This window comes from Chiroxiphia lanceolata, chromosome 4 (genome assembly GCF_009829145.1).
Source record: "Chiroxiphia lanceolata isolate bChiLan1 chromosome 4, bChiLan1.pri, whole genome shotgun sequence".
NCBI classification, from domain to species: domain Eukaryota; kingdom Metazoa; phylum Chordata; class Aves; order Passeriformes; family Pipridae; genus Chiroxiphia; species Chiroxiphia lanceolata.
In genome coordinates this window covers 8,222,084-8,245,965 of record NC_045640.1, presented here as the reverse complement: position 1 = coordinate 8,245,965, position 23,882 = coordinate 8,222,084, and the positions used below count along the sequence as shown (strand labels likewise).

Below are 23,882 nucleotides of genomic sequence, written 5' to 3'. Positions count from 1 at the left end.
TTAAGTTAAGGAGAGTTAATGTTAAAAACGAAGGAAAACCTTTACTGTCCTCATAAGACCTCATACAGCAGAGCTGAGGCTTCTCTTCTACTGTCGCCTCCCCTTGAGCCATGAATGGGAATAATAGGAACTTCTGTTGGTGTTATATTAACTTTAGGTCCCTAATTTGCATCTCAAATAACATTGTGAACAGCATTAATGCCTTCGAGGGCTTTGGGAGGTTTTTTAATTTGTAGGGTAAATGTATTTTTTAACCTAATTGGGCAGTTCATATTATTATTGCAGCATGTTTAATTTTTGCTCTGTGCAGCTCTTGTTGATGTCAGTGGCCCTAAATCATTCCTTCAGTGCTGTGCACATATGTTGTTTCACCTTCTTAATTGTGGATTTAGATTTTTGTCTTAGTAAAGTATTCCTCTATTTCATACAGTTACTGTTGGATAGTGTGTGATATTTTTGTTCTTTATTCTACCCTCCAGAGTTCGTGTATAGTGAAAATTCTTGTCTTAAGGGTACTGTTTTCTCTAACTTTCTGTGCTTTCCTAATGAAAGATGCACTTTCTGTCTTCCTTCAAGCTTTCTGTTGATCTGACCTCTTTTGGTTTTAGAGGGAGGTTTATCATATTTAAGGAAGGGTGCAAGTGACAAGAGCTGTGTTTCATTAGGATCTGTAAAACCTTATTGCTTTATCAGCTTTCACTGTCCAAAAGTAGCATGCAGAATATGGAAAAGGTTAAAGTTTGGAGGCTCATGTGTGTGATGTAGGTTATGAATCAGCAGAGCTCTGGAAGTACAGTTGAGGCAGGATGGGTCTGGATCTGTGGGGTTTTGCCTCTTGCAGCTCAGCATTTCTAAATCAACATGTAGGTGGCCACTGAGATTGCAGGTGGTTTTTCTATCATGTTATGAACCAGCCTTGTTTTCATAACATAACAGACTTCTGATCTATGGACAGTTTTGAGGGTGTGATTTATTTGGTTTTAACTGCTGGTCTCTATTTAGATACGTAGGATCTATTGGTATGTCTGTATAGTGTTTTTGATTAACTGACAGTTACAATTTCAATCTTAGTTAAAAAAAAAAAAAGGAACCTCTTTGTTCAGTTGTCCCAATGTGATAGTAGTGACAAATAATAATTCATTAAGCCCTATTTGGAATGGGGGTAGTGGTGTGTAAGTGTGCCCCAAGACTACTGCTGTGCTTCACAGCCTAATTCGATGCAGTATTTAGTAAGTGAGAGAAGAGAGGAGTACTGAAAACAGCATTCAAGAACTACTTGCTTGAATTGGCTAAAATACAGTGTGTGTTTCTTCTAGTGGGAAAGGGGAAAGGAGCAAGTACCTGGCACTTCATCTTTTCATATCTTAGAAGCGATGAAATGAAACAACCACGTTGCACCTTGATGAATTTGAGAAGTGTGAGTAACTTGGAGGCTAAACTGAAGGGCTGTTGCCTGCTGTAAGGGGCTACCAAAGGTTAAGACACAACAGCAGTGTCAGTGATGAGGAGATGGTGCTGGCACTGGAACATGTGCCAGCGTGTCCCAGTGACAGCCTGTCACTTGGCCTGTTCACTTCCCAGGATCTACGGTGGTCTCCTTGAGCTTGGCTGCATATATGCTTGCTGACTTCATCATTTTCTTCCATTAGCACTCCATCCTGAGCAGACCTTTCTGGTTCAATATTTGGATAAGAAATTGCTGAGCTCCTGCAGGGTGAGGTGGACTGTTGCTGCTCTTTTCATGTTTCACAAATCAGAAGAATGTCATCTAATAAAGCAGACCAGGACCTGGAGAAATACCTGCAGTACCAAACTATTGCAGAGGATGAAAAAGGGCAGTATTTTGTCTTTGGTTTATGCTTCTTAAGTGGCCTGAGCTCTTAAGAGTTAATTCTTCTGTGCTTTAGTGACTTTAGCTTTTGCAGTTTAAATGTGAACACGTAACAGATTCTATTTTCTGTCTGTAACTAACGCTCTCTGCTTCAACTCCCCGTCTGTAAAATCCTGCATGTTTTAGTTTTTGTTTTGGATTATTTGGTTCACATGCAGCACTTCACATCCTCAGGAAGTCCTAACCAAGCCTAAGGCAATGATTGTAAAAGCAAAAGGTGTGTGCATATGTTTGTGTGACAGTGCTTTGACACCACAGCGGTGAAAGCCATTACATCACCCTGCTGGGTTGTTAGGAGGCAAAGCACGCTCAGTTCTGGTCAGAAGAAAAATACAGCAGGATACTGCAATGTTGTTGGAACTTGCATACTGCCACGGGAAATGATTGGAGTGGATTTATTTCTCTGTGAAGAAAGTATGAGGAAGGTGTTGATTTTTTTTTTTAGTATAGTAAAATAAACTGGATGTGCAAATCCTGATGTTTTAATTTGAAAAATCAGAAAAGTAACCTCTAGCTTGTTGAAACTAAACACACACCTTAGGAGGATAAGCAAAAACATTGTAGTGGCTTGAAACTGAGTTAGTAATTTAAATTAAAGAAAAGTAGGACTGCAGAACGTCTAGGCTGGGTGTGAGGCCCCTGCCCCATGCTGGTATTGCACATTTAATGTGATTCATAACAGAGGCTTGAGCAGCTCTTCTTTCTGCTCAGTCTAGTGCTTTGCTGTCCTCAGCATTAAAACTTGTTCTGAGTATGGAACCAGACATCTTCCTTACTGCAGGTCAGGCTCATTGCCTAATTCCCTGGGCATAAGGGACAGCTCTTCTTTCCCCTGTAGTAAGTAATCTTTTAAAATTATTTGAACTGTCCTTTGCCATGTTCCTGTTTCCTTGCCTTGTGTCTTGCCCTCCACCCTGCAACCTAGTGATACTTTTGGCCTAAATAAAACTAGTGTATTCAGGCCTTCCTGAGAGTTCATGATTTTCAACTCTAATAATTTGTTTCCTTCTCTCATGTTAGTCCACATCAGGCTTTGAGCATGGTGCTTAAAGCCCAAGTTTGTACTACAGCTGAGGCTTTCCTGAGCTGAGTGGAGTAAAAAGACTGCTTCATGTGCCCTGGAGCTGATATTCCTGTTAATGCATCCCCATGCATTTGACTTTCTTACACCAGCTTAACACTTGTTTCAAGGTCAGTCTGTTGATCCAGTCGAGCCCGCAGCTTTCTTCTGAAGAATTTGCCTTCCTGTTTGTTCATTTAATCCTACCTGAGTGCACCTCTCAGAACTCAGTTGTATCCTGTTACTTGCAGAACAGTTTTTCAACTTGTAAGAGTTTTATATAGAATTTTAAGGCTGTCTTGCAGTTCTTCCTGCCTTTCTCCTACTTGTAACAAGCCTGCTGTGCCGGCAGCAGATCATGGGAAACACAGAAATGGAACTGAGCTGGGTTTCTGTGTGGTGTGTTCTCCTGCTCACCAGTGGTAACTGCTCTCTGGGTATGGTTGTCCTCCAGGTATTCCATTCACTTATGAGCCTTTGCTTACCTCCCAACAGCAGAAGTCTGTAAACCTTGGGTATATGACCTCACATGTTCTCTCCTGTCTCTAAACCCTGTTACTCTGATGTCCAAGTGAACCAGGTGGGTGCTGAGCACCTCCTTGTTGCTTTTCAGTGCTCACAGGAGGTTCCCACCCTCTCCAGAGATTCTGTGGAATGTGGAGAATTGGAGACCAGTCACATGAATTTTGACCTTTTTCTGAAGGCAGGCATGGAATGAAGGCAGGCCTAACCTCAGAAACTGATATCCAGACTTTTCTTTTTGGAAAAAAAGCATGTCCTTTTCCTGTCTGTATTGAAATATATCACATAACACTCCAAATCTAGTACTTTGCCAATAATTTCAGGTGTTAGAGTGACTGAAGTCATCTGTGGCTAGGGTTCTTTTAAGCTCTCCATTTGTGAGATGAAATTGCTCTTGCATTGCAAGCTATATGTTGAAGGATAAGCTCTGCTACTTGGAACAACTTTTCTTCAGGGTATTTTTCTTGGATTTGTGTTTGTAAGCATTTGTTGACATCTCTCCAGGTGCAATTTTCTCTCTTTGAAATCTTAGTTCTCATATCATCTCCCCTGCTGAACTCGATTCACATAATGCATCTTTTGCTGCATGGAAATGGATTTCTCCAAGCCCTGTCTCCGTTGGGGTTGTTTGACACAGTTTTGTAAGTACTATTTGTTGTTACTTCTCCAGCACCTCTCCCTGTACACCTTCAATCTACTTTGCATCTCTACCATTCAGTAATTACCTTAGACTTGCTCTAATCTCATGCCTTATATGTGGTTTCTGAATATGTAGCAGTTTATTCTCATCACACAGGTGTATTTGAGTGTAGTAAAAGTTCTGTTGTGCCTGGCTGCAAGATGGAATAGTGAATCTTCTCACCATCCATTCCACTGTGTGCTCTGAGGAGATGGACATCTGTCCTTCGAAATCATGCTGTAGTGTTAAATTGAGCAGAAGTTTAGAAAGTCTGATAATTCTTCTCTAAAGATGTTGAATGTTTGCGAGCTGGGATTATCTCAGTGATCGCTTGGAACCCACAATATGTTGCCAGAAAAGTAAGGCAGCATCACCTGGCGTTGAGAAGTGGATGTGGATGGTGAAATATGTATTGAGTGTACTTTAGGATGTTAATACTTGTTTTTAAGTATTAAGAGGGAGCTGTGTTCAGAAAAGCTCTTTTGGAAGTGGGTTAATACTTGGTTGTGGCAGGTTTTTCTGTTTTAAGTGTGATACTCAATTTTTAGTAATATAGTTGGTTGCAAAATGCTGCATGTCCTTGAGACTAAACTTTATAGTCCTGTTAAATACAGCCTTAACCTTTGGAACTAGTTTGGGGGAGGGACACCTTCCTTTCACCCTTTTCTCACTTCAGCACAAGCTGATCAAACAAAACCTAACCTATTTCTGAATTCTAAACTAGTTATTGAACTAAGTGTTGAACTGAGCCAAACTGAAATGAAGTAAATGCCTGTGGCACCTGCAGAAAAGGCTGCAGCTGTCAAAAGCTTGTTTATCACTTCAGTACTTCTTGGGTCCAGGTGCTCAGCCAGTGACTTCCCCTGCTGCAGTGGTTTGTTTCAGATCTTCAACAGAAAAGATGTTACTGCTTCATGCAGACTGTAGTGTGCTTAACGTTTGCACGTGTGAAGATGCCAGGAACCCAGATGTAATTTCAGAAGCTTATTTTAAAGGAAATTTAGATAAAAGTACCCTTTTTGTCAGCACTGAAAGATCATTTGAAAGATTGGAGTTTTCAGGTGAAGAGCTGAAAGGACACACTTGCATCTCTCACTGTTGACTTCATCAGATCTTGACTGTTTTGTCCTTCAACCTGGTTACCAAAGCTGATTTGTCAGAATGCTGTCATCTGCAAAGGCAACTGCCCCAGTGGGAGGACGTGGATTTCCCTTCCAAACACTCATGATCCTGTCCTCTCTTGCACTGTTGCTGTCTGTGGATGTTGGGTGCTGAGCTTGCCAAGTGACTTACCTGACGGCATTTAAAGCTGCTGCATTTCTGTCCCAGTCAGGGAAGATTAAAACTAAAAGTTTCCTCAACGCTCATTTTTCACCTGGCATTTTTGTGCTCAAATAAAATAGTTATTTTGCCTTATACTGACTGAAATGTGGTCCACAATACTTGAGTACTGATTGGCACCTTGTGCCTGGTTGCCTCCCATACAAGGGAATGGTTTTGCATTAAGGCTTCATAGCCTGTCCTCCGTGAGTAAACTCCTCTGTGATTTGGAGTTCTAGTAACTTCTATGAAGCCACTTTGGCAAGTGAATCTTTCTTCAGAACTTGCTTGTAGAATTAATAAGTCATTCATTAAACATCTGATAGTGGTGAGGTAGCTCACAGAGAAAATATTGAGCTTTTCCATCATGCAGAAGGTTGTCTTTCAGTATTTAAAGAAAAAAAAATCATACTAATGTAGGTGGAACAGTTCGCTGTTGGGTTTTTTCTGACTGAACATAATTGTCTTCTCTTATATGGTGTAACTTACTTTGCCTCATGTGATTTCTTTTAGTTGATGTAATTGTTACAAATACTTTTTCTAAATACCTACTGCAATGTGTGCCCCTTAGTTTGTGTCTTGACTTGTAGCGCAGCCTGTCCTGAATCCAGCTGTTCAGTGTGCTGCTGACAGCTGAATGCGTAGTGAGAAAGTAGCTGTTTTGCTTTTGAAATGGTCTGGTGAACTAGTAAGAGGTGCATAGCTCAACTGAACTAATTTATATTGAAGTACCTTAATATGTCTGGCAAGAGGCATGTCCCTGGTGACACTTAAAGTAGTATCTGAAAGCACACACAGTATTGACATGTGTGCACTGCTTTTGTCTTTGAAATTTCCTTTGGTTATTTTGATGGACTTTAATTTGTGGTCTGCTCGTACTTGGGGCGTTTGTGGACTGTTACTGAGAGCTCATGTAGTTAGAGCAGTTCCTGTGTAGTACAGGTCTCTTCAGAGACTTCACCATTCAAAATCTCCTGGTATGTGCAAAACAGAAGTTGGACACCAACAAATAATTAAGTTGATAGAAACTGTAGCTTTAGCAAAGTAAGGAGCAACAACAAGAAATTCTTCAAAGTACCATTCAGTTTTGGAATTTGTGGTGTGATAGCTGAGACCTCTTTATCTTAAAGAAAATTTTTGCTACCTGAAAGCTGTATAGTGTTTTAAGCTTTATTTTCTGAATTCTAATGGATTTGGTAACTAGATGGGAGTGGTAAAACTTGAGGTCTTTCAGTGTGTCAGCTCTCAAGGTGGTGTCTCCTGCCAGATGTACTCAGGTTTCTTCAGTAACAAATTACAGATGGTCAACCATGATAGAGAACAAGTTTGGGCCATGAGATGGAACTTGGTTGTCAGTTACACAGCATATTTCATATCTGTTCAATGCATTTCCATGTTCTTTCAACACAGATAATGTAGCACCAAGCTTTAACTACTTTATGCAAGCTTGCTTAGAGTTTTACTCTTGTATGAACTCTTCTTTGTAATTCACCTTCTCTAGACTTCTGGGCTTTATATGAAAATATGTAAACAGTGTATTTGTCATACAGTGTCATAAAAGGAGGATACACACACATGTGCTCATTCAGTACAGTTACACAATGATCTTCTGGGGAGTTACAATTTTGAGGCAAAGGCAAACTTCTCTTACACTGCTAAATTCAGCATAGTACTTTGTCCTGAGAGGGAAATATTACTTATAGTATGAAGAATTAAGACAGTAAGGCTTGGAGTTGCTGTAAGCATTGAGATGTATGGATATTTACAGAATACTGCTCAGCACTTGAGTTCTAAATTTAGTACTAGCTGCAGTTCACCAGCTGTACTATTTACTGAAAAATATTTGGACTGCCATAGGTTCCTCATTTTTAATTTCCATAGTTGTACACAAGCTAATGTAGGGAGACTTCCCTGGGTGCAGATTATATAGCTCATTAGATCCCTGAAATGCCATGAAGGAGCATCTTAACATAAGTGTTTTTCACCTGGCCTGAGGCCTCCAGCAAGAACATTTCACACTTGGGATCATAAAAACAAATGTACTAGCTGGGCTTTTTATTTTAAACAAGCCAACCAGATGTCTGAAACACTTCAGAATGAACCTGAAGGCAAACAGGAGGAGGTTTATTAGCTCTGTGTGTTTTGGGAGCAGGATGTATGGAAGAGATTTGTATAATCCCTCAGCTCCAAGCCCATAGGCCTTGGTAATAGGACAGGACTTCAGTGCTGATATTATTCCATTCTGTTATAGGGAAGCAGGATGTGCGTGGGGTAGTCATTGTTGTCACTGCCATACAAGTTAAGGGTCAGTGCTATGTTTTTTTCAGGCCTGGGTATTTTTAAAGCATGGATATGTGCCTGTTATACTTCTTGTTTTTTAACAGCAAATACTGAGACAAAGTAGGTGATACTACTTCTTATCTTTACTTTTTCCCTCTGGCTTCTCTAACTGATGGAGTGAAGGAAATATCTCAGTAGTAGGGCCAGTTAATCTTGATCTATTTTTTTATTCCCCAAACCTTAGAGTAAAATACAATCTCAAGGGTCTTGTATACTCTGGATCACTTGCTTTAGTAGGAGTGTACAAGGTTTAGACTGATTTCTCCAAACACTAATATATTATACTCAAACAGTAATAGTGTAAATTATTATTTGAGTCTGAATTTTGTATTTTACTGGAGGCTTTGTATACTATATAAATACTTCCATTGATTTTTAAATAGCATATTTATAAAAACAGTATGTGGAGGTGAAAATAATTTGTGTAGAACCTGAGCTCCAAGCTTTCAGTAATACCATAGACTGGAAGTTGCAGTAATACTCTCAAGTGGTGATCACCCACCAGGTTTTATTCTGAACTGCTCAAACAGGCAATAACTCTTGGTTTGAGTATCATATTCTTGAAATAATGACCATCAACTCATTTAGTTCATAGTTATGGCAAAAGCCAAGGGCTTGGTGTTCATGTGTAAAAGCCTCAGACCAGATTTTCTGTTCCTCAGCACTGTATGTTGTAGCCTTGGGCTTTCTGCAGTAATGCTGAGGTGGAGGAAGAGTCCAGAATGGTACATTGCAGGGAGATAACTGGTCACAGGCCAATGCTGATGGCTAATTCAAATGGAACTCCAAACAGAGGAGATGTAAATATTCTTGAGCAGAATTAATGAAATCCTTGCCTGTCGTTGTCGTGTAGATTATTTTAGGAAAGAGAACGTAAGTAACTTAAGCATCTTGGAACATGATCTTTGTACAGCATCAGACACAAGGCACAGCCAGGCTCTTGTCCTGTCTGACAAAGATGCTTTAAAAATTGCAGGATGACTTGTCTGTGGTGGTCTTCAGGTCTGAAAGACAGGTTTAAGCCTGGGAGACTTTCTTACTGATATGAGTTGGCAATAATAAATGCTCTAACCTCTGGCAGGGTTGAGTTCTTAGCCCTAGTTTTCTGTAGTGATACATTACCTGCTTTAATTAGGTATGACCTGGAAAAAGTCCCTTGAGCTTACTTCACCACTTCTGTTGCTTTGAGAAATGTACCTTACAAACTGTGACAAAAGTTTAACATTCCCTATCTCAACCCTTTTTTCTCTTTTCTGGAAGCAGATTCTTCTCTTTGTTTAAATAAAACCCCAAACCACTGATAGTAACTTGCAAAGTAAAGGGTAGTATATTTAAACAGTTCATCATGTAATAGAGTAAAAAAATGTGTTTCAAATTCCAAGTTTATTAAATAATCTTTATTTTGTATGTGTTTCTCAGCCAAGCTGGGTGAATTTTGCATCTGAAGAGTGAGAAACAATACAATCCAAGGCAATACCAGTGTATTACCTTTAACCTGTTTCCAGCACATCATCCGTCTGAATTTGCAAACTGGAAGCCAACAACTGAGACCATTATATTCTCTTTAGTTTGCTTCTGGTGCCTCTGCTTGCAGATTTTCTTCATCTCACACAGAAGGCTTTGAAAAAGTCTGTTTCTTCGGTTGGAAAACTGAGTGCTGCTTTTTCCCTTTGAGTTGGAGGGATTTGCTGAAATGTGTTTTAAGTAAACTGAGGTCCGAAGGCCGTATGGGATAGTTGAGGCTTTCTTTCCTTCCTTCTCCTATGAGTTCTTGTATCTGAAGCGTGGGAGATGGAGTAGAAATGAGTGTGTAGGATGCAGCCTTATTTTAGGAGCAGTTTATGTTTTGTCACAGCTGACTCAGTGACCAGTTGGTGTTAGTGATGATGCTTTAGGGTCAAAACAGTGAAATTCTAGGCTCAGTAGTGGTTTTCTGCATTTTAGGCAGGTGGACTTAATATTTATTCTTACCTACCTCTAGAGGTATTAACAACCCAAATCCCAGCTTGTAACCTTAGAATGGTGAATTATAATCCTACCTTGCACAGTAAGTGAGGTATGTTCTTCAGCAGACAGCTTTGAGCTCTTGGTATTGCTTGTGCTTCCAGAGCCTGTGGAATATCTGAGAAACTTGACTCCAGTGGCTATCTGTTAATGTAAAGGATGCCTTCTAGCCTATTTTTCTTGTTCCTTTTTGCAGTTTTGTGCTGGGGTTGTGTCAACCTTAATCCAAGCTTGAACACCTCAAAATATTGAGGCTTCCTTCTGATAAAATCTGACTTATGAAAGCACTGTGTGGAGAAAGCAAAGAGGTTCTATAGCTGAAGAAATATCTCTTCGGTCCTTTTAAAGAAACTCTAAATTGCAAATGTAGAAACTGGCCTCTTTGGCTTTGTTCAGAGTTCTAGCATGTGTAGAGTGGGGTATTGAGCCTTTCCTTATTTTGTCACATCTGAACTCTTCAGGGAAAAGAATTACGATTTAAACATAATTTGCTAGATGGTTGTGGAACAGTTTCTACAGAATACGGACTATACTCTTTGTCCCTCTTGGCCAGAAACTGTTATTCTAATACACTGTTTGGAAACTTTTTGTAGAGAACCTCAGAAAATAAAGGGGTGCTAGTTAACTGCAATAGAGAGGATTCCTAAAGTGTAACATGCTGGAAACTGCAGTGTCCCCCTGTAATACCTATCTCCCAAAACACTGATGCATAATTTTATAGCTGCAGGAAACTTTGCAATTAAAACTTGGAATTTGGGAAGGTTTGCAGAATAGCCACACTGCAAATTAGTGCTGAAAAGGATAGAGTCCAAATAATTCTCTTTAAATACCTGCTATCGAGAACCTTTGTGGGCTAAAAGTTAATAATAGACTTATGTTGTAAGGAATGCTTAGCCTCCCTGTGAACTTCTTAACTCTGTAGTAAATATGTATTTTTAGAAGTAGAATGTTCTCTTTCCTTTTGGAAGCTGGAATTTTGCATTGCAAGAAACTAGACATTCTGTAGCTTTTTTTCAGATGGCATAAGGCATTAGCTTGGCAGTTTCTGTAAAGCTGGTCTTCCAACTTTGTGTTGCTTCAAGCATAACCAGGATGGGACAGACAATGCTCTGTTAAATCTTGATCAGTTTTGTGTGATGTTTCAATTTTGAAATGCTCCTTGGATGCTGCAGAAAGTGCCAGGAGGCAAAAAAAAAAATCACATTGTCTTTCATCTAGAGTCTAGTAGCAAAATCATCTAGATGTGGAGTTAGTACTGCTGGAGTGATTAGCTACTTTGGCTTGCTGAAGCAGAGATAATATTTTAAAGGGCCTACTTATCCGAATTGGAATTTTGACTCTAGTTAATCCTTTTCTTCTGCTGAGAGCAGGCTAAGTGTGTCTGTATGGGGTTGTTGGTAATAAGGGTTCCATGTAGCACTCAAAGCAAAGATAGGAGAAGTTACTGTGAAGTAACAGAAAAGAGGGAACAACCTTCTGTGTTCTCACAGGTAATTTTAGTACCATAGGCAGAAAAAGATGGGGTTGCGATCGTCAAGAAACACCTACATTTGTGTTATGGGGAAATCATCTAAAGATCTTGTGATCTCTTCTTTATCCAAGATGGAACTTCCAGAAACAGAGAAGAAATTGTTAGAAGCATTTCAAACAAATGTAAATTTTCCCATCGAGATGAGCTGTTGCTGGAACATTTTGTCCTGCAGGATGCAAGGAGGAGGAGGAGTGGGTTGGAAATGAGTCTGGCTGCCTTACTTTCTTAGAGCCAAGAAGAGATTTTTGTATTGGCTTTTGTGTTCTTCATCAGGACTCTTCATCTCTTTGAAAGTAGGTTGTCAAATTGAATGAGCCTCTGACATCCTTTAATTGACTGGGAGGTTGGGTAATCCATATTTTTAGTAGTCTTCCCAAAAAAGACACCAGTGATGTCACTGAGAAGATACAGAATTCGTGACATGAGCACTTCTTTTCTATCTCCACTGTTAATTTTGGCAGAGATTTTACAAGTCATTACTACTTATGGCTAAACTTTTAAAGAAATAAACCCTCTCTTCTTTAATAGTACTATAGAGATAGAATAATGAATCTTTACTTTTCTCAGCCTTCAGAATGAATAGAGCAGAACTTTTAAATCAGAGACAATGGTGATACTGATTCTATCACAGCTCATTCTCCAACTGTGAGGAATGTTAGCTTTGGCTTGCATTTAGAGTTTGATTTTTATATTCCATTTATTCCATTTCATTAGTCTTACCTTTCAACAATAAAAGTAGCTTCTTCCCCCTGCCTCACCTCTGCCCCCCAGCTTAAGAAGATCCTAGGAAGATTGTCTCTCCCAGGACAGAGACTGACTAACATCTTTTGTTGTGTATGTTTATCTTGGAGGTCTCAGCTTTCTCACTGTTCTACCTAAGGGAACAGTGTTAAGGGAAAGATGGCCATAATCTTGTAGGACTTCATCCAACTTGGAGCTCCAAGGGCTATTGTTGTTACCTCAAGGCTTGGAGGATATCAGTGTTTGAACTTGCATGCCTGGCTCTGCTGCTGCCTGCAGAGGCTTGGTGACACAGAGATGTGTGCCTACAGGTTGCATGGACAGTAAGGCAGAACTGGAGCACGAGCACTCCAGCAGCACTTGGATGTTGGAGCACGAGGACTGTGCCATGAGCCAGCTGAAACAAATGATAATTCAGCAGGATCTGTGGTGCCCTAACAGGGATGGTCAAATGGTTCATGTTACTGAAAATCCAATTAGTTTGAAGTGCCGAGCAGTTTGAGCAGATTCAGCCTGATAAGCATAAAGTGCATGATAAGGAGAGACTGAAAAACGAAGTTGGCTGCCTTTAATCAGCTCTGGAAAAACAGTATGGTGGAAAAAGTACATAAAGCAAACAGTTTGCTCTCTCTCTGGGTACATTAAATACATAGCACAGCAGAGGGTCTTGAAATAAACAAAATCCCCAAAAAGATGAAAATACAATGAGGAACTTTCTTCTAGGAGGCAATAAGGGACAAAATGCTTGAAAACGCATGTTAATAAAGTTTTAAAATGATAACAGCTGAGTGAAGCTAAGAATGCTTAACAACTCTTAAGCATCTCTTGTCTCCTGGCAGCCAATATTAATTAGCAAAGATGAGGGAAGCAATTCCTGGTGGAGTACAAACATTTCAATTAGAGTGAACGAGGATGTTGGTCAGTGAGTTGAGGTACTGAGGCTGCAGAGGTGTTTTTTGGATCACTTTGAGCTGTTAAGTTTGACTAGTCAAAGGAGTATGAATTGTAAAAGGAAAATGGAAGCAAAACATGTTCAAACCATGCTTCAGGAGGAGATGTCTAATTCCTAATTATAGGAGAATCTGCCTAGCTCAGTGTAGGAAATGCTGATGTCAACTGGCTTTCTTGTGTGGCTTATTTCTTTTTTTTTTTCCTCTGATGCTGTAGTTGGACAGGTACTTGGACAAGCAGTGTCAGCATCCCACAATGTGCCCACACAAGCATTTGTGTCCAGTTCATGGCAAACCAGACTGGGGAACTGATCCAACTGGAAAGCAACTTTTCCCAGAAACAAAAGGAAGTGCTTTGGTTTTATCCAGCTATAAAAATTCCTTGATCTAGTTCCCTGTGATGAGCAGAAACACTTGTGCTGGCACACTGCTGTGGGCCACAAATAGCCAGGGAAGAAAATGTGTTGGCAGTTGTGATGGCAGCTGAGGTGTATCAGACTGCAGCCTAGAATGGATTTTGTTGGTAGGAGCATGTTGGTGACATTTCATCCCCTTAAACATTCATTGTGTCATCATTAACAGGGGCTGCCCAGTAGGAACAGATTTGTAGTGTGAAGCAGTTAATACCAATGTACTGAACAAGCACATTCGAGGAAGATGAGGAAGGAATTCTCTTGCAAAGCCTGCTTCTGATCTGAACTAAAAGCCCTACTCACTCTTAGTGTTGTACTTCCTACTGAGAAATGGAATTTGTCTCTCAGAGGAGAGCAGTAGAAAGTGGGAGCAAGTAGATGAAGGCTTGTCTGGCTGACAGCACCTTTTCACCCCTGTGAACTTAAAAAAAAATCTTTCTCACTGCAGCATGTCTCCATTTGAAAAAGTATTGCTGGTAAGCGTGAGCTGCTAAAATGAAACTTTTTTGGGGGGAATTTCCACACTGATTGTGTTTCAGAACTTACTGGGTTTCGTGATGTCAGAAAGGGCCTGAGTGGCTGCAGCTCCCAAGTATTAACTTTCAGTAGGTGGTAGGATTTACGAATGTGGGTAACTGTACAATTCAGCATGATTCTGAAAGTGCCATGCTTCAGTGATCTCATTTGGTTTCCCTTTATCCTTTCATTCAATTGATTCCTTAACTAAAATCTAATATCATTCTGTCTAGTCTCTCCTTATTGTAGCTTGTATTAAGCTGACTTAAAATTTCAGGGAAATATTTGAAGATTAGAAGTACTAAGCAAAATATTAACATAACATTATAGTTAACTGATTACAGATCAAAACCTTTTTCTCCAACCTATGGTAGTTTTGTTTAATTTGTTTTTTTTCCTTGAGGAAAAAAACCTCTCACACAAATTCTTCTATGGCCCATCCAAACAGAAGAAATTTAAACATTTTGCTCATCTTATTCTTACTTGTGGAAATACTCAACATGGATCTGAAAGTCTTTGCACCACTAAGGTCTTCAGCTTCAGTATATTTTCAGTCTGTATAGGGACAATTTCTAACCCTCAGTCAGCCTTTATTTTGACTTCTATTCTGGATTTCTAGATCTAGTTTAAGCTTCACCAGGTGTAAAAGGGACACAGCAGTGTTAGATTGTGCTTCTCTAGATGCTGCTGTGTTCCCATGCTTGCCCTTAAACTTGCTTAGCACTTCGTGAACCACACTTGGCTTTGACAGATGCTCATATGGAACAGTGTATATGCAACTTTGATGGTTTTTAATATTTGACTTGATGTAATTTCAGAAGATGTGGTAAATATTTCAAGTTGTGTGCTTCCCTGAAAGACAAGACACATCCAGTAAAAACAGACCAGTTGAAGTTTCAGCTATCTGGGTGGCATTATTTGTGGTGAAAAAGTGCTTCTAAGCATCCTATCTTATAGCACACACAAAAAAGTAGATACCAGAATGAGGCCAAAAGATGGGCAGAAGTTGTGTTTGTGGGGCAGCTTTCAGGCTAAGGGGGAGGCAGTATGTGGTAGACTGCTGTGAAGGTGAAATAGTGTATGGTTAGCATATGAAAATCATATTTGAGGATGTACTCAGAGGAAACAGGTTTAAAAGATAATCTAACATCACAATTAATAATATTAATATCTTAGTTTTAAATGGGTTTAACTTGGCTCATGGCCTCAAGTAGCTTTTTTCCTTGCTACTACTGGTTATTTAAATAACTGGTAAGTGTAGCAGTGTGGAAGAGGCAATATTTTATGGAAACATTAATTGAAAATTATTATTTTCTGCTATTCTTTTTTTACTGTAGACATTAAAAACTAGCAAATGGAAGTAAAACTTAAGGTCCTAGCAGCATCAGTGTTCCTTCCCCCTGCCTCATGTTGCTTTGTTTAAATTTGGAAATACCTCTGTGTGGATCTCTCCCCTCTTTTTATTCCATAAGTGGTCATTGAATATGCTTGACCAAATTAAATCATAAGCAAGAATGGTTAATGCAGTTCACTAGAGAGAAGGGAAGAAAATATGTGGGGGATATTTAGGATAAAAAGAGGCAGCTGGTGAACCAAATGCTTTTGATTTAGATGACTACTCACAGAATAAAGATATCTAAGTTGTTGTCTGTGATACTTTTATGTGCATGGGAATCTGTCCTGCTTATCAGTGTGAGATCTGGTGTTTGCTGACAGGTAACAGTTATGTAACCTTAGGAAAAAAAAAAAAAAAGAAAAACCAGAGGAATACATTAAAAGTAGGTGTTGGAGCTACCCAGTGCTCCACTTTTCTTTTTAGGGAGTGATGAAACAATGTGGTAGAATGTCTTGAAATGGTTAAATGTGCAGAACAGCGTGGTGGGTATGTGTGTGTTTCATATGCTATTCCAGAATACCTGGCTAGTTTAAATGAGGGAAAGCTGAAGTCTTCCTTCTGCCTTGGATCAAAATCCTATGTAGAATCAGTTTAATAGTAGGAAACAGTGAAATAATGCCCTGATCTTTACTATGTATGAATCTCATCTCCTTTCTGAAGTTGTAATCATTGAAACCTCAATAGGAGTATTCTTTCATGAGTGGAGACATGTAATCTGAATTGCCCGGTGTTGGCACTGGTCACAGAGGGATATATTTACATGAAGGCATGGTCCAAATAAGAGTTGTGTTATTGCAATATTAACTACAATGTACACAAGAATTTTTCTGACTTTTTCCTTTTTCCGCTCCAATTTTACAGGAAATCAGACATGATACACTGACAGCATTTGGAAATAAACTTTGGCAGTAAGATGGAAGCATAAATCTCAAGACTTTAGACCAAAACAGAAATGGCTCATGAGTATTGAAAGAAGAGACTGAAGAGCCTCCAACACTTCTGTGTGAGCAGTGGAAAAGGAACAACTACCATGGTAACACTAATAACTGAAAAGCTGCAGAACCAGAGCTTGGATGATCTGACCTGTAAAACATACAATATTAATCTGGTAAGGATCTACTAAAAAAAACATGTCACTCAGAACTACAAAATGAATTCAAGAATGTAGATCAGCCAGAATTCAGCTGTTTAAGTTAGGACTGGTTTGCAAAGTGGGGTGAGAGTTGTAAGCAGGGGGGAAAAAAAGTAAAATTTAAGTGTATGGTCCCTTCTTGAAGTGATGCTTCCTTATTTTAATGACCTTTTTAACCTTACTGCTTCAATTTAAATAGTGAAAAGACGGTTCTCTTAATGAAATAGTGTTCTAATGACTGAAAAGAATTATCAGATCTTAGGATTTCTTTTTTACAAAAAACCAAGTACTTGTATGGGTTGAAGTTTTCTTCACTTCATATAACCAAGTGCTTGATATCTTTGTATCTGACAACAGTATTTACAAAAATCCCTGACTGCCACATGGTTAACTATCAGCACTGGGAAAAAGGAGAACAGGTCATCAAATAAAAACAGTTCAATTAAAAGTCAGGCCACTGTCAGGCTGTTCTTTGATGCTAGTAGAGCAGATCATTGCTCTGTCAGTGTCTCAGAGGCCTGGTGCTCTGAAAAATTCTGTAATGTTTATAGTGTTATTTTCTGCTGGTTTAATCTCTGGACCCATGATGTAGTTCAAGCATGTTATTCAGACACTAAGGAATCTATTCCTTTGTGAATGAAATACTATCTACTCCTGAGTATGCAATGCAGAACAGTCTCTCATCAATGCCTGAGAACCCGGAGACCATATTCTATATGTAATGCAGAATAGCTTTGTTTTACTGACTTTAATTGCAGTGGCACCCTTCTCTAGGTCAAACCTGAAGGTTCCAATGGGGCACAAAAAAAAAAATAATTTGACTAAAAGTCAAAGTATTGTTCAACTCTAGTTCTGTTACTTTTAAAAATAATAATGCAGACATCGGACCTGAAGCATGTCAGTTACTTTTACAGTAAGATTCTGCCTCTGTTGTAACTTGTATTTAAACAAGTGGACTTCTTCCTTATTTCATGAGCACAAAGCAGGTGAAGCATATCTTGAATGAGGTGGAGTTTGTGCACAAACACCTGCAATTCTCATGTATCCAATACTTTGTCCAGTAAGGATATCTAATAGTAAACCTCAGTCAAGTGATTTTATTTTCAAATAAAACCATTCAGGTCCATTCGGAGTTCCTCTAATAATTGCTTTTACTTTTTTCTTCGTCTTAAATATGTGCTATTCTTGAAAGGCAGATTTAAGGTCTTGGAAGGATGTTACCTCTCAGAAGTGCTTAGTCACTCAACTGGCAGTTATTTTGTCTAGTTTGATGAAGCACTTGGGATTTGTAGGAGGATCTGCTGTATCTGTGAACTGGCAAAGTCATCATTTGTAATTAAAGTCTGGGCCTAAGTGTGAGCCAATGATGACCTGTAACCAGTAGCAGTGTTTGTAACTAAACATCTAGTGGCATCCTGTAATTTCTAGTTTTTGAGGTCCTAAAGGTCGCATGAATTTGGAAACTGAACTGTCTTTTTGCTGATAGTTAGTGTAGGTTTTGGACCAGAGACCTCTAAGAATAGAGAAGGATGTATTACTGCTTTTGCACTGTGTGGAGTCTGTACCAGGAGTATGTTCTGTAATGTGTTGTAGATTGTTTTTGTTTTATTCCTGTCCTTATCTGTACTTACAATAAAGCATGAAAAAGAACAAGTGGAGCGGAAAATGGCACATGATGTCTCATCAGTTGTTTCCTCCTCACCCTTCTGCTCCTCTCCTCCTTTTATCTGTCAAGTAATTGGTTTTGTAAGTGCTTTAGTTCTTAGAGAAAACGGGTTCTGGGGCCAGGAACAGGTTCTGTTTGTACACAATGGCACCCTGAAAAAGTGTGGAAATTGCATAGTGAGGTGTGGGAATAGTGAAGCAACTGTGAATTAAAGTGTGCAACTAGGTTACTCCCTACCGAAAAGAATTCCTGGGAGCAAATGATGGCTTCCTGACTAAAATGCAAACCTAAGAGGGTAAAAAGTATCACTGGTAAAGACAATTGCTACATTTTAATAAGAGAAAACGACTACTGGTGGGGGTCTAGTATCAGTGCTAGCACATTTAGTCTTTTTGGCAAGAAGTTCAGGTCAATGCTGTAGTTTCTTCTAATAGCAGCAGCAATTCAGAGCAATTCTGAAATGATCTTGCTGTACCTTCTGTTCCTTGTGCTGGCACAAAGTTTTGTGGCATCATGTGGTGAACAAACATTGTGAGCTGGTCGAGGATTAAGACTTAACTTTTCTTACCTGGGTTAATGTTGTTAACCCTTATCAGTTTCCTGATACCTTTTGCAGTGCATCTGCACAAGTTGCTGTCTTGGCACAGGGAGATAAAATAGCTGGGGAAAAGCTATTCTGTAATACAGCTCATGAATGAGGGTTATAAAAGGAAAAAAGAACAGTGCTTTCAAAGCTGTTTGCTATCCAGCCAAGCTGGGCATAAAGACAACATGTATAGGCCATAGTACACTTTTTTCATTTGTGTAAACTCTATGATGACAAAGTACCTTTCTTTTATGTTGTAAAATACTGGCTGTAGCTTTTTACTGCTCTGTTAAATGACATGCTAATTTTCCAAGGTGGTATAACTCATGTAATTTAGCCAGTTCATGCTCAGTTATGTTGTATAGCCTTGTCCTGCACCTGCCTTCAGAAAGAAACCCAAATGATTGAGTGTCCTGCTGTAGAAGCAGGAAGGCTGTCCCAAGCTTTTATCTCAAGTGAGTACTGTAGCTGACAAAGTAAAGTCATGTCCCTGGTTGCTCAACTCTACCTTGCAACAGTGAGAAGTTCTGCAAGCACATTGTGGCTTTCATGGGTTGACAGCAGGATTTAATCAAATAGTTGGTTTCTATTCCCCTGAACACAGATCTCTTAAATGAAAAGTCTTGAGGATTTTTCTGTACATTCTGACTAAACTTGTACCTTTTGGTATTTGAGTTGGTTTGTGAAGTAACAGCATGTGAGCTGTAACACTTCAGGGTGTGGTATTAAGAAGGAAATGTGAAGATTTCCAGACAATCACTTGTGAAAGGAAGAGTTTCTACTGTAAAACCCTTCAGTACATGTGGGTTATCGTTGTTTTTAATTTTTGAGTCTTAGTTGTGTTGAAAGACTTAGAATTGGGCTGACTTTCTTGGATGGAAAGCCACTGACCCAAAGACTTGACTTAATCACTTCTTCACATCCTGAGAAAGGGTCAAATGTTCCTCCTCACTCCTCCCTAGGTAGTTGTCTTTGAAGGATATTTGGTAGAGAGATGGAAGTCTGGCATGGCCTATTTAAACCAAGTCCCATCTGTGTGGTGGTGGTTAAATTAGTACTTGAGTGAGAAACACTGACTTTCCTGTGGTTTGGAAAGAGTGCTGATAAATTGGAATAACTCAGATACACTTGTAAACTTGAAAAAACTGTCTCGAAATTAAAGCCATTAATTTTAAAATTATGAAGTTGTCATTCTGAGAATAATGAGGAGGATAGCACAGGCTGTGAAGTTGTTAATGTAGTAGATTGGAGTGTAGAAGAATAGCCAGAATTATTTTTGTTGCAGTTGGCTTCCATGAGCAAAGAACACTTTTTAAATTAGTGATGGAAATTATAATTCGTTGTCAGCCTCGCTTGCATGGCTCTACCACTTACTCAGTTCAGACTAGGTGTCTTTTGGAGTGAATATTTTAACGAAAGAACAGCTGCTAAGACTCACTAAACCAACTGAAACTTGCAGCACTGTCCTAAATGTTGTACCACGCATTTCCTTTCCTTTTGAGCATAGTCTCTCCATCTGCACAAAAAAGGTTCTATTTGTGAACAAGCATTTCAAAATAGATGCACTTTTTATCATGAAGTGAATAATTCCAACCTCAGGTGAAAATTGTTGTTTTATTGTTTCGTGTGTCTATCTTAGAATCTGCCTTTTTTGCCTAGGAAATTCTCAAGAGGCAGGGGATCTTGGTGGGTGTTTTAATATCTATTCAAAAAGCAGTAGTTGGAAGATGAATGTGTTTCCTCTTCAGGAAGCTGACCTTCTCGAATAATTTGGCCTTATTCTAAGGAAGATTTCCTTCACAAAGAGGGCAGCAGACTTCCCTGTCAAGGTTCTCAGCAACTGCGGTCTCTTTTCAGTCCTAGTCATAAAAAAAAGCACTTCATTGAGGAAGTTTCAGGTAGATCATAACACAGAGGGAATGAATGGGGGAGGGTAGAGCATGGCCAGCCCAGGAGAGCTGATAAACTGGTTCAGTGCCCTGTTACAGTAATATCTAGTGGGACTTGTGCCATGTGCTGTATAGATAAAAAGATCCCCCCTCCCATAAAGAATTTACAACCTGATAGTCTACTCAAGTTTGGACTTCCAGACATCATTAAAATACACCAGCAGACAGTGTTTCCAAGTATTTTAGTTTCAGTTATAGAAAGCCAAGTATATATTGTAAAGTAGGTTTGTTATTTATTATACCCTTAGTCACTCACCCCTTATTTCAGTGCCTTGAGCTTTTACTGGAAATGGTGCATCTTGTTTTTCGGCATGTGATGTCACATGTGACATTCTTAAGGTTTTTGGTCTGAATCTTCAGCAAAGAGCTTTTTGGTAGCTTAGCAAGATTCTGTGTAAATGATCACTTACGAGACAAGTTGCAGAGGAAATGCATCTGGTCTGTCATAGACCTGAGCACTGACTTCAGTAAAAGCTGATCAGAAATAGCTCCAAGGGCGTGGTTGCTGTCTGTGTTAGAGAACATTGCAGTTCTCTGGAGTACAGATAGTCTCTGTGTGTGATCCCACTTTTTCCATGTTCCCCTCAAAAAATGCTTTCAGTGCTTCACAGCTGTCAAAGATACAGCGATTTAGTCTCTACCAGATGGACAAGGCTTTTTAAGGTGGTTAAAGTGCAGGGAGTCAAACAACTTGGACATTGGTGAAGAGAACCTTGTTAAAGATGCATTTGACTGAAAGCTATTTGTGAAAACTAAATATCAATCTAATAATTGTCACCCAGGATTGTCCTTGAGGTTCTGTTCCTTCTGAGCATTGAATATCTTGGCCTGTGTACATAAATAATCTCTTAAACATCCCTAATTATTATGATAATGTTAAGTCATCTTACTGCCATTTTCCATGTGGTTCAAGATAAATTAGCTATAAAACTTTTTGACACAGAATTTTGTTCCAAAACCATCTTTTCCTTAGCTACCATTTGAGAGTTGAATAGGTTGGTATTGCCTTCCATTTGGGGAAAGCTCGAGGGGAGGAATTGGCTGAAAAACCTGAAGTCACTTAATTTGTGTGCTTCCCCTTTAGGGACAGCTGAAATGTTACTACTACTGTTACTCCTGTGTTCCGTGTGAAGCCTTGGTAGCTGATTAGAATAAACAATTGATACTGATTTTTTTTTTTTTTTTTAAAATGTGGATACTATATACCTGAAAGGTTGCAGACTCCAAATGGTTTGAATAGGTCTAATTATCAGCAAATCCAATGGACATTCAAACTTGGGGTTCTGCTGTTTACTTAAAGTAGCTGCTTTGAAGGGAAGCCATAAATGCATCTACAGAGGCAAATGTCAAGTAAAAATGAAATGGCTTGTCTCATATGCAGACACTGATAAAAAATAAGGTTAAAGATCTGATTGCTGCCCTGTCCTTTCATCTGTTCCCCGTTGTTTCCTACCTCTAAAACAATAACACCACAGCTTAGTGTTTCTCTCGTGTGGGGCTCAAGGATATAAAGTTGTCACTAGCACTGTGTGCTGCTGTACAGCAAAATAAAAAAAAAAAAGCTTTGTAGCCCAAGGATGTTTGTTTAAAAATTGACTTTGTATCTGGAAAGGAAGTGTATGTACAATGCTATCTTCTTTGGCTATACACAAGGAACAATGTTCACATAAAGCATGTTGCTCTTTTTTAGAGCAATCTTCCTCTCCATCCTGAGGTGGTGGTGGGGGAGTGAATAATGACCCTTGGGCTGATGGAGCCATGAGCCATTTATTTATAGCTCCTTTATAGGAGGCTGGCTGGCAAGCTCTATGCTTTGTCTGAGAAATCTAGACCATTAAGAATGCCTTTGTAGCAATATTTTCTAGGTAGAATTAGTGAAGAAAATGGAAAACATTCTGCATACAAACTTAATTTGTCTTACTGTGCAAAGAGATGTTTTTGAGGATAGGAAAGATTTTTTCCAATGGCTTTACTACCTCGAAGAAATAAGAGAACACTTTGCTACATTGATTATAAAAAAATGTAAAATACTAGCAAAACCTGATTGGAACAGTGTTCATGGTGGTGAACCTCAAGAGCTTGTATATTTAATTTAGATAAAGCTATTCTTGTCTCTTAGTTGAAGATGAAGTGTTTTTTGCCTTCTAGCCTTAAGATTGAAAATGGAAACCCAACTGCCAGATTGTAATTTCCTCTCCACTGAAATGAGAATTAGATCAAAGCTTTTTCATTAAGGATGAATTATCGCTCTTAATTTTCCAGTTTATTCACATGAGCTAATGTTGCAACTCTTGAAACAGTTTGATACTTAGCAATATATCAGAAAACATTACAAATAATTACATACCAGAGGCTTTATTTATAAAGATCAGCTGTTTGGGAAATTCTTCAAGATATGCTGCAAACCCCCATTCTTTTAAAGGCATTAAGTGCACATATAGGGAAACTGAAAACTGCATGCAGTTTCCTTGAAATGAATGCTGACTCTTTCTACATTTAAAACTTTTTTTCTCTGATTTCAGTACTCATCTGAGAAGCTGAACAAAAGTGGCAGCTTGTTCCCTTTCGAAATCAATGGTAAGTTCTTCAGAAACCTTAGCTGTGTTTTACTGAGGTAATTGGTATAGCAAGCAGCCTTTCTTTTGTAAATCAGGTGAGGGGGATGGAGCATGCTGCTGTAGAGCCTGCTGGTTTAAGCTGGTCTTTGAACAATACTGGGAATAGCTGGTTGTTAGTTTTGTACTTGTGATCTGCTTTGCATAGTAAAAAGCCCTTGTAACACTTCTTTTTTTGTTCAATATCTGCTCTGGTGTACAGAAGCACAGTAATGCTGTTTTTCATGTTAAACATCTCTTCGGGTTCCTCAGCTAGTAAAAGTCTTTATGTACCTTCTTACAGTCTTTGCCACATAGAATATCCAGCATGATGCAAAATACAAGTTGAAGCCCAGTGCCCTTATACAAGTGTCATTTCCTTTTATTCCCCCTGGGTCCTATTAGAATAAGAGTGAGTTTTATCTAGCAAAACCAAAAATTTTACTTATCGATATGTAAAGTTGGTACTGCTTTAAGAGATGGACTTGAAATTTTGCATATCCTGTTTTCCTTAAGCATGGAGGATTTTTATTTGCTCGGTGGGACTCCCCATAAAATGTGAATCTTGGTTCATGTGGAGTTTCAAAGGCAA

At 39.1% G+C, this 23,882-nt stretch overlaps 1 protein-coding gene across 7 annotated transcripts in view; it reads left to right on the top strand.

The window, feature by feature from the left end:
• Window positions 1-23,882, top strand: part of FAM53A (family with sequence similarity 53 member A) — a 70,772-nt gene that overhangs the window by 4,838 nt on the left and 42,052 nt on the right. For 6 of the 7 annotated variants that reach the window (XM_032685773.1, XM_032685768.1, XM_032685769.1 and 3 more), the window contains exons 2-3: window positions 16,225-16,471; window positions 23,219-23,273. In XM_032685773.1, the coding sequence (XP_032541664.1) occupies window positions 16,394-16,471; window positions 23,219-23,273 (133 nt within the window). In that variant the 5' untranslated portion in view covers window positions 16,225-16,393. Of the gene's footprint in view, window positions 1-1,394; window positions 1,418-16,224; window positions 16,472-23,218; window positions 23,274-23,882 lie in introns of those variants that run through there. The other variant, XM_032685771.1, reaches the window with a different exon arrangement.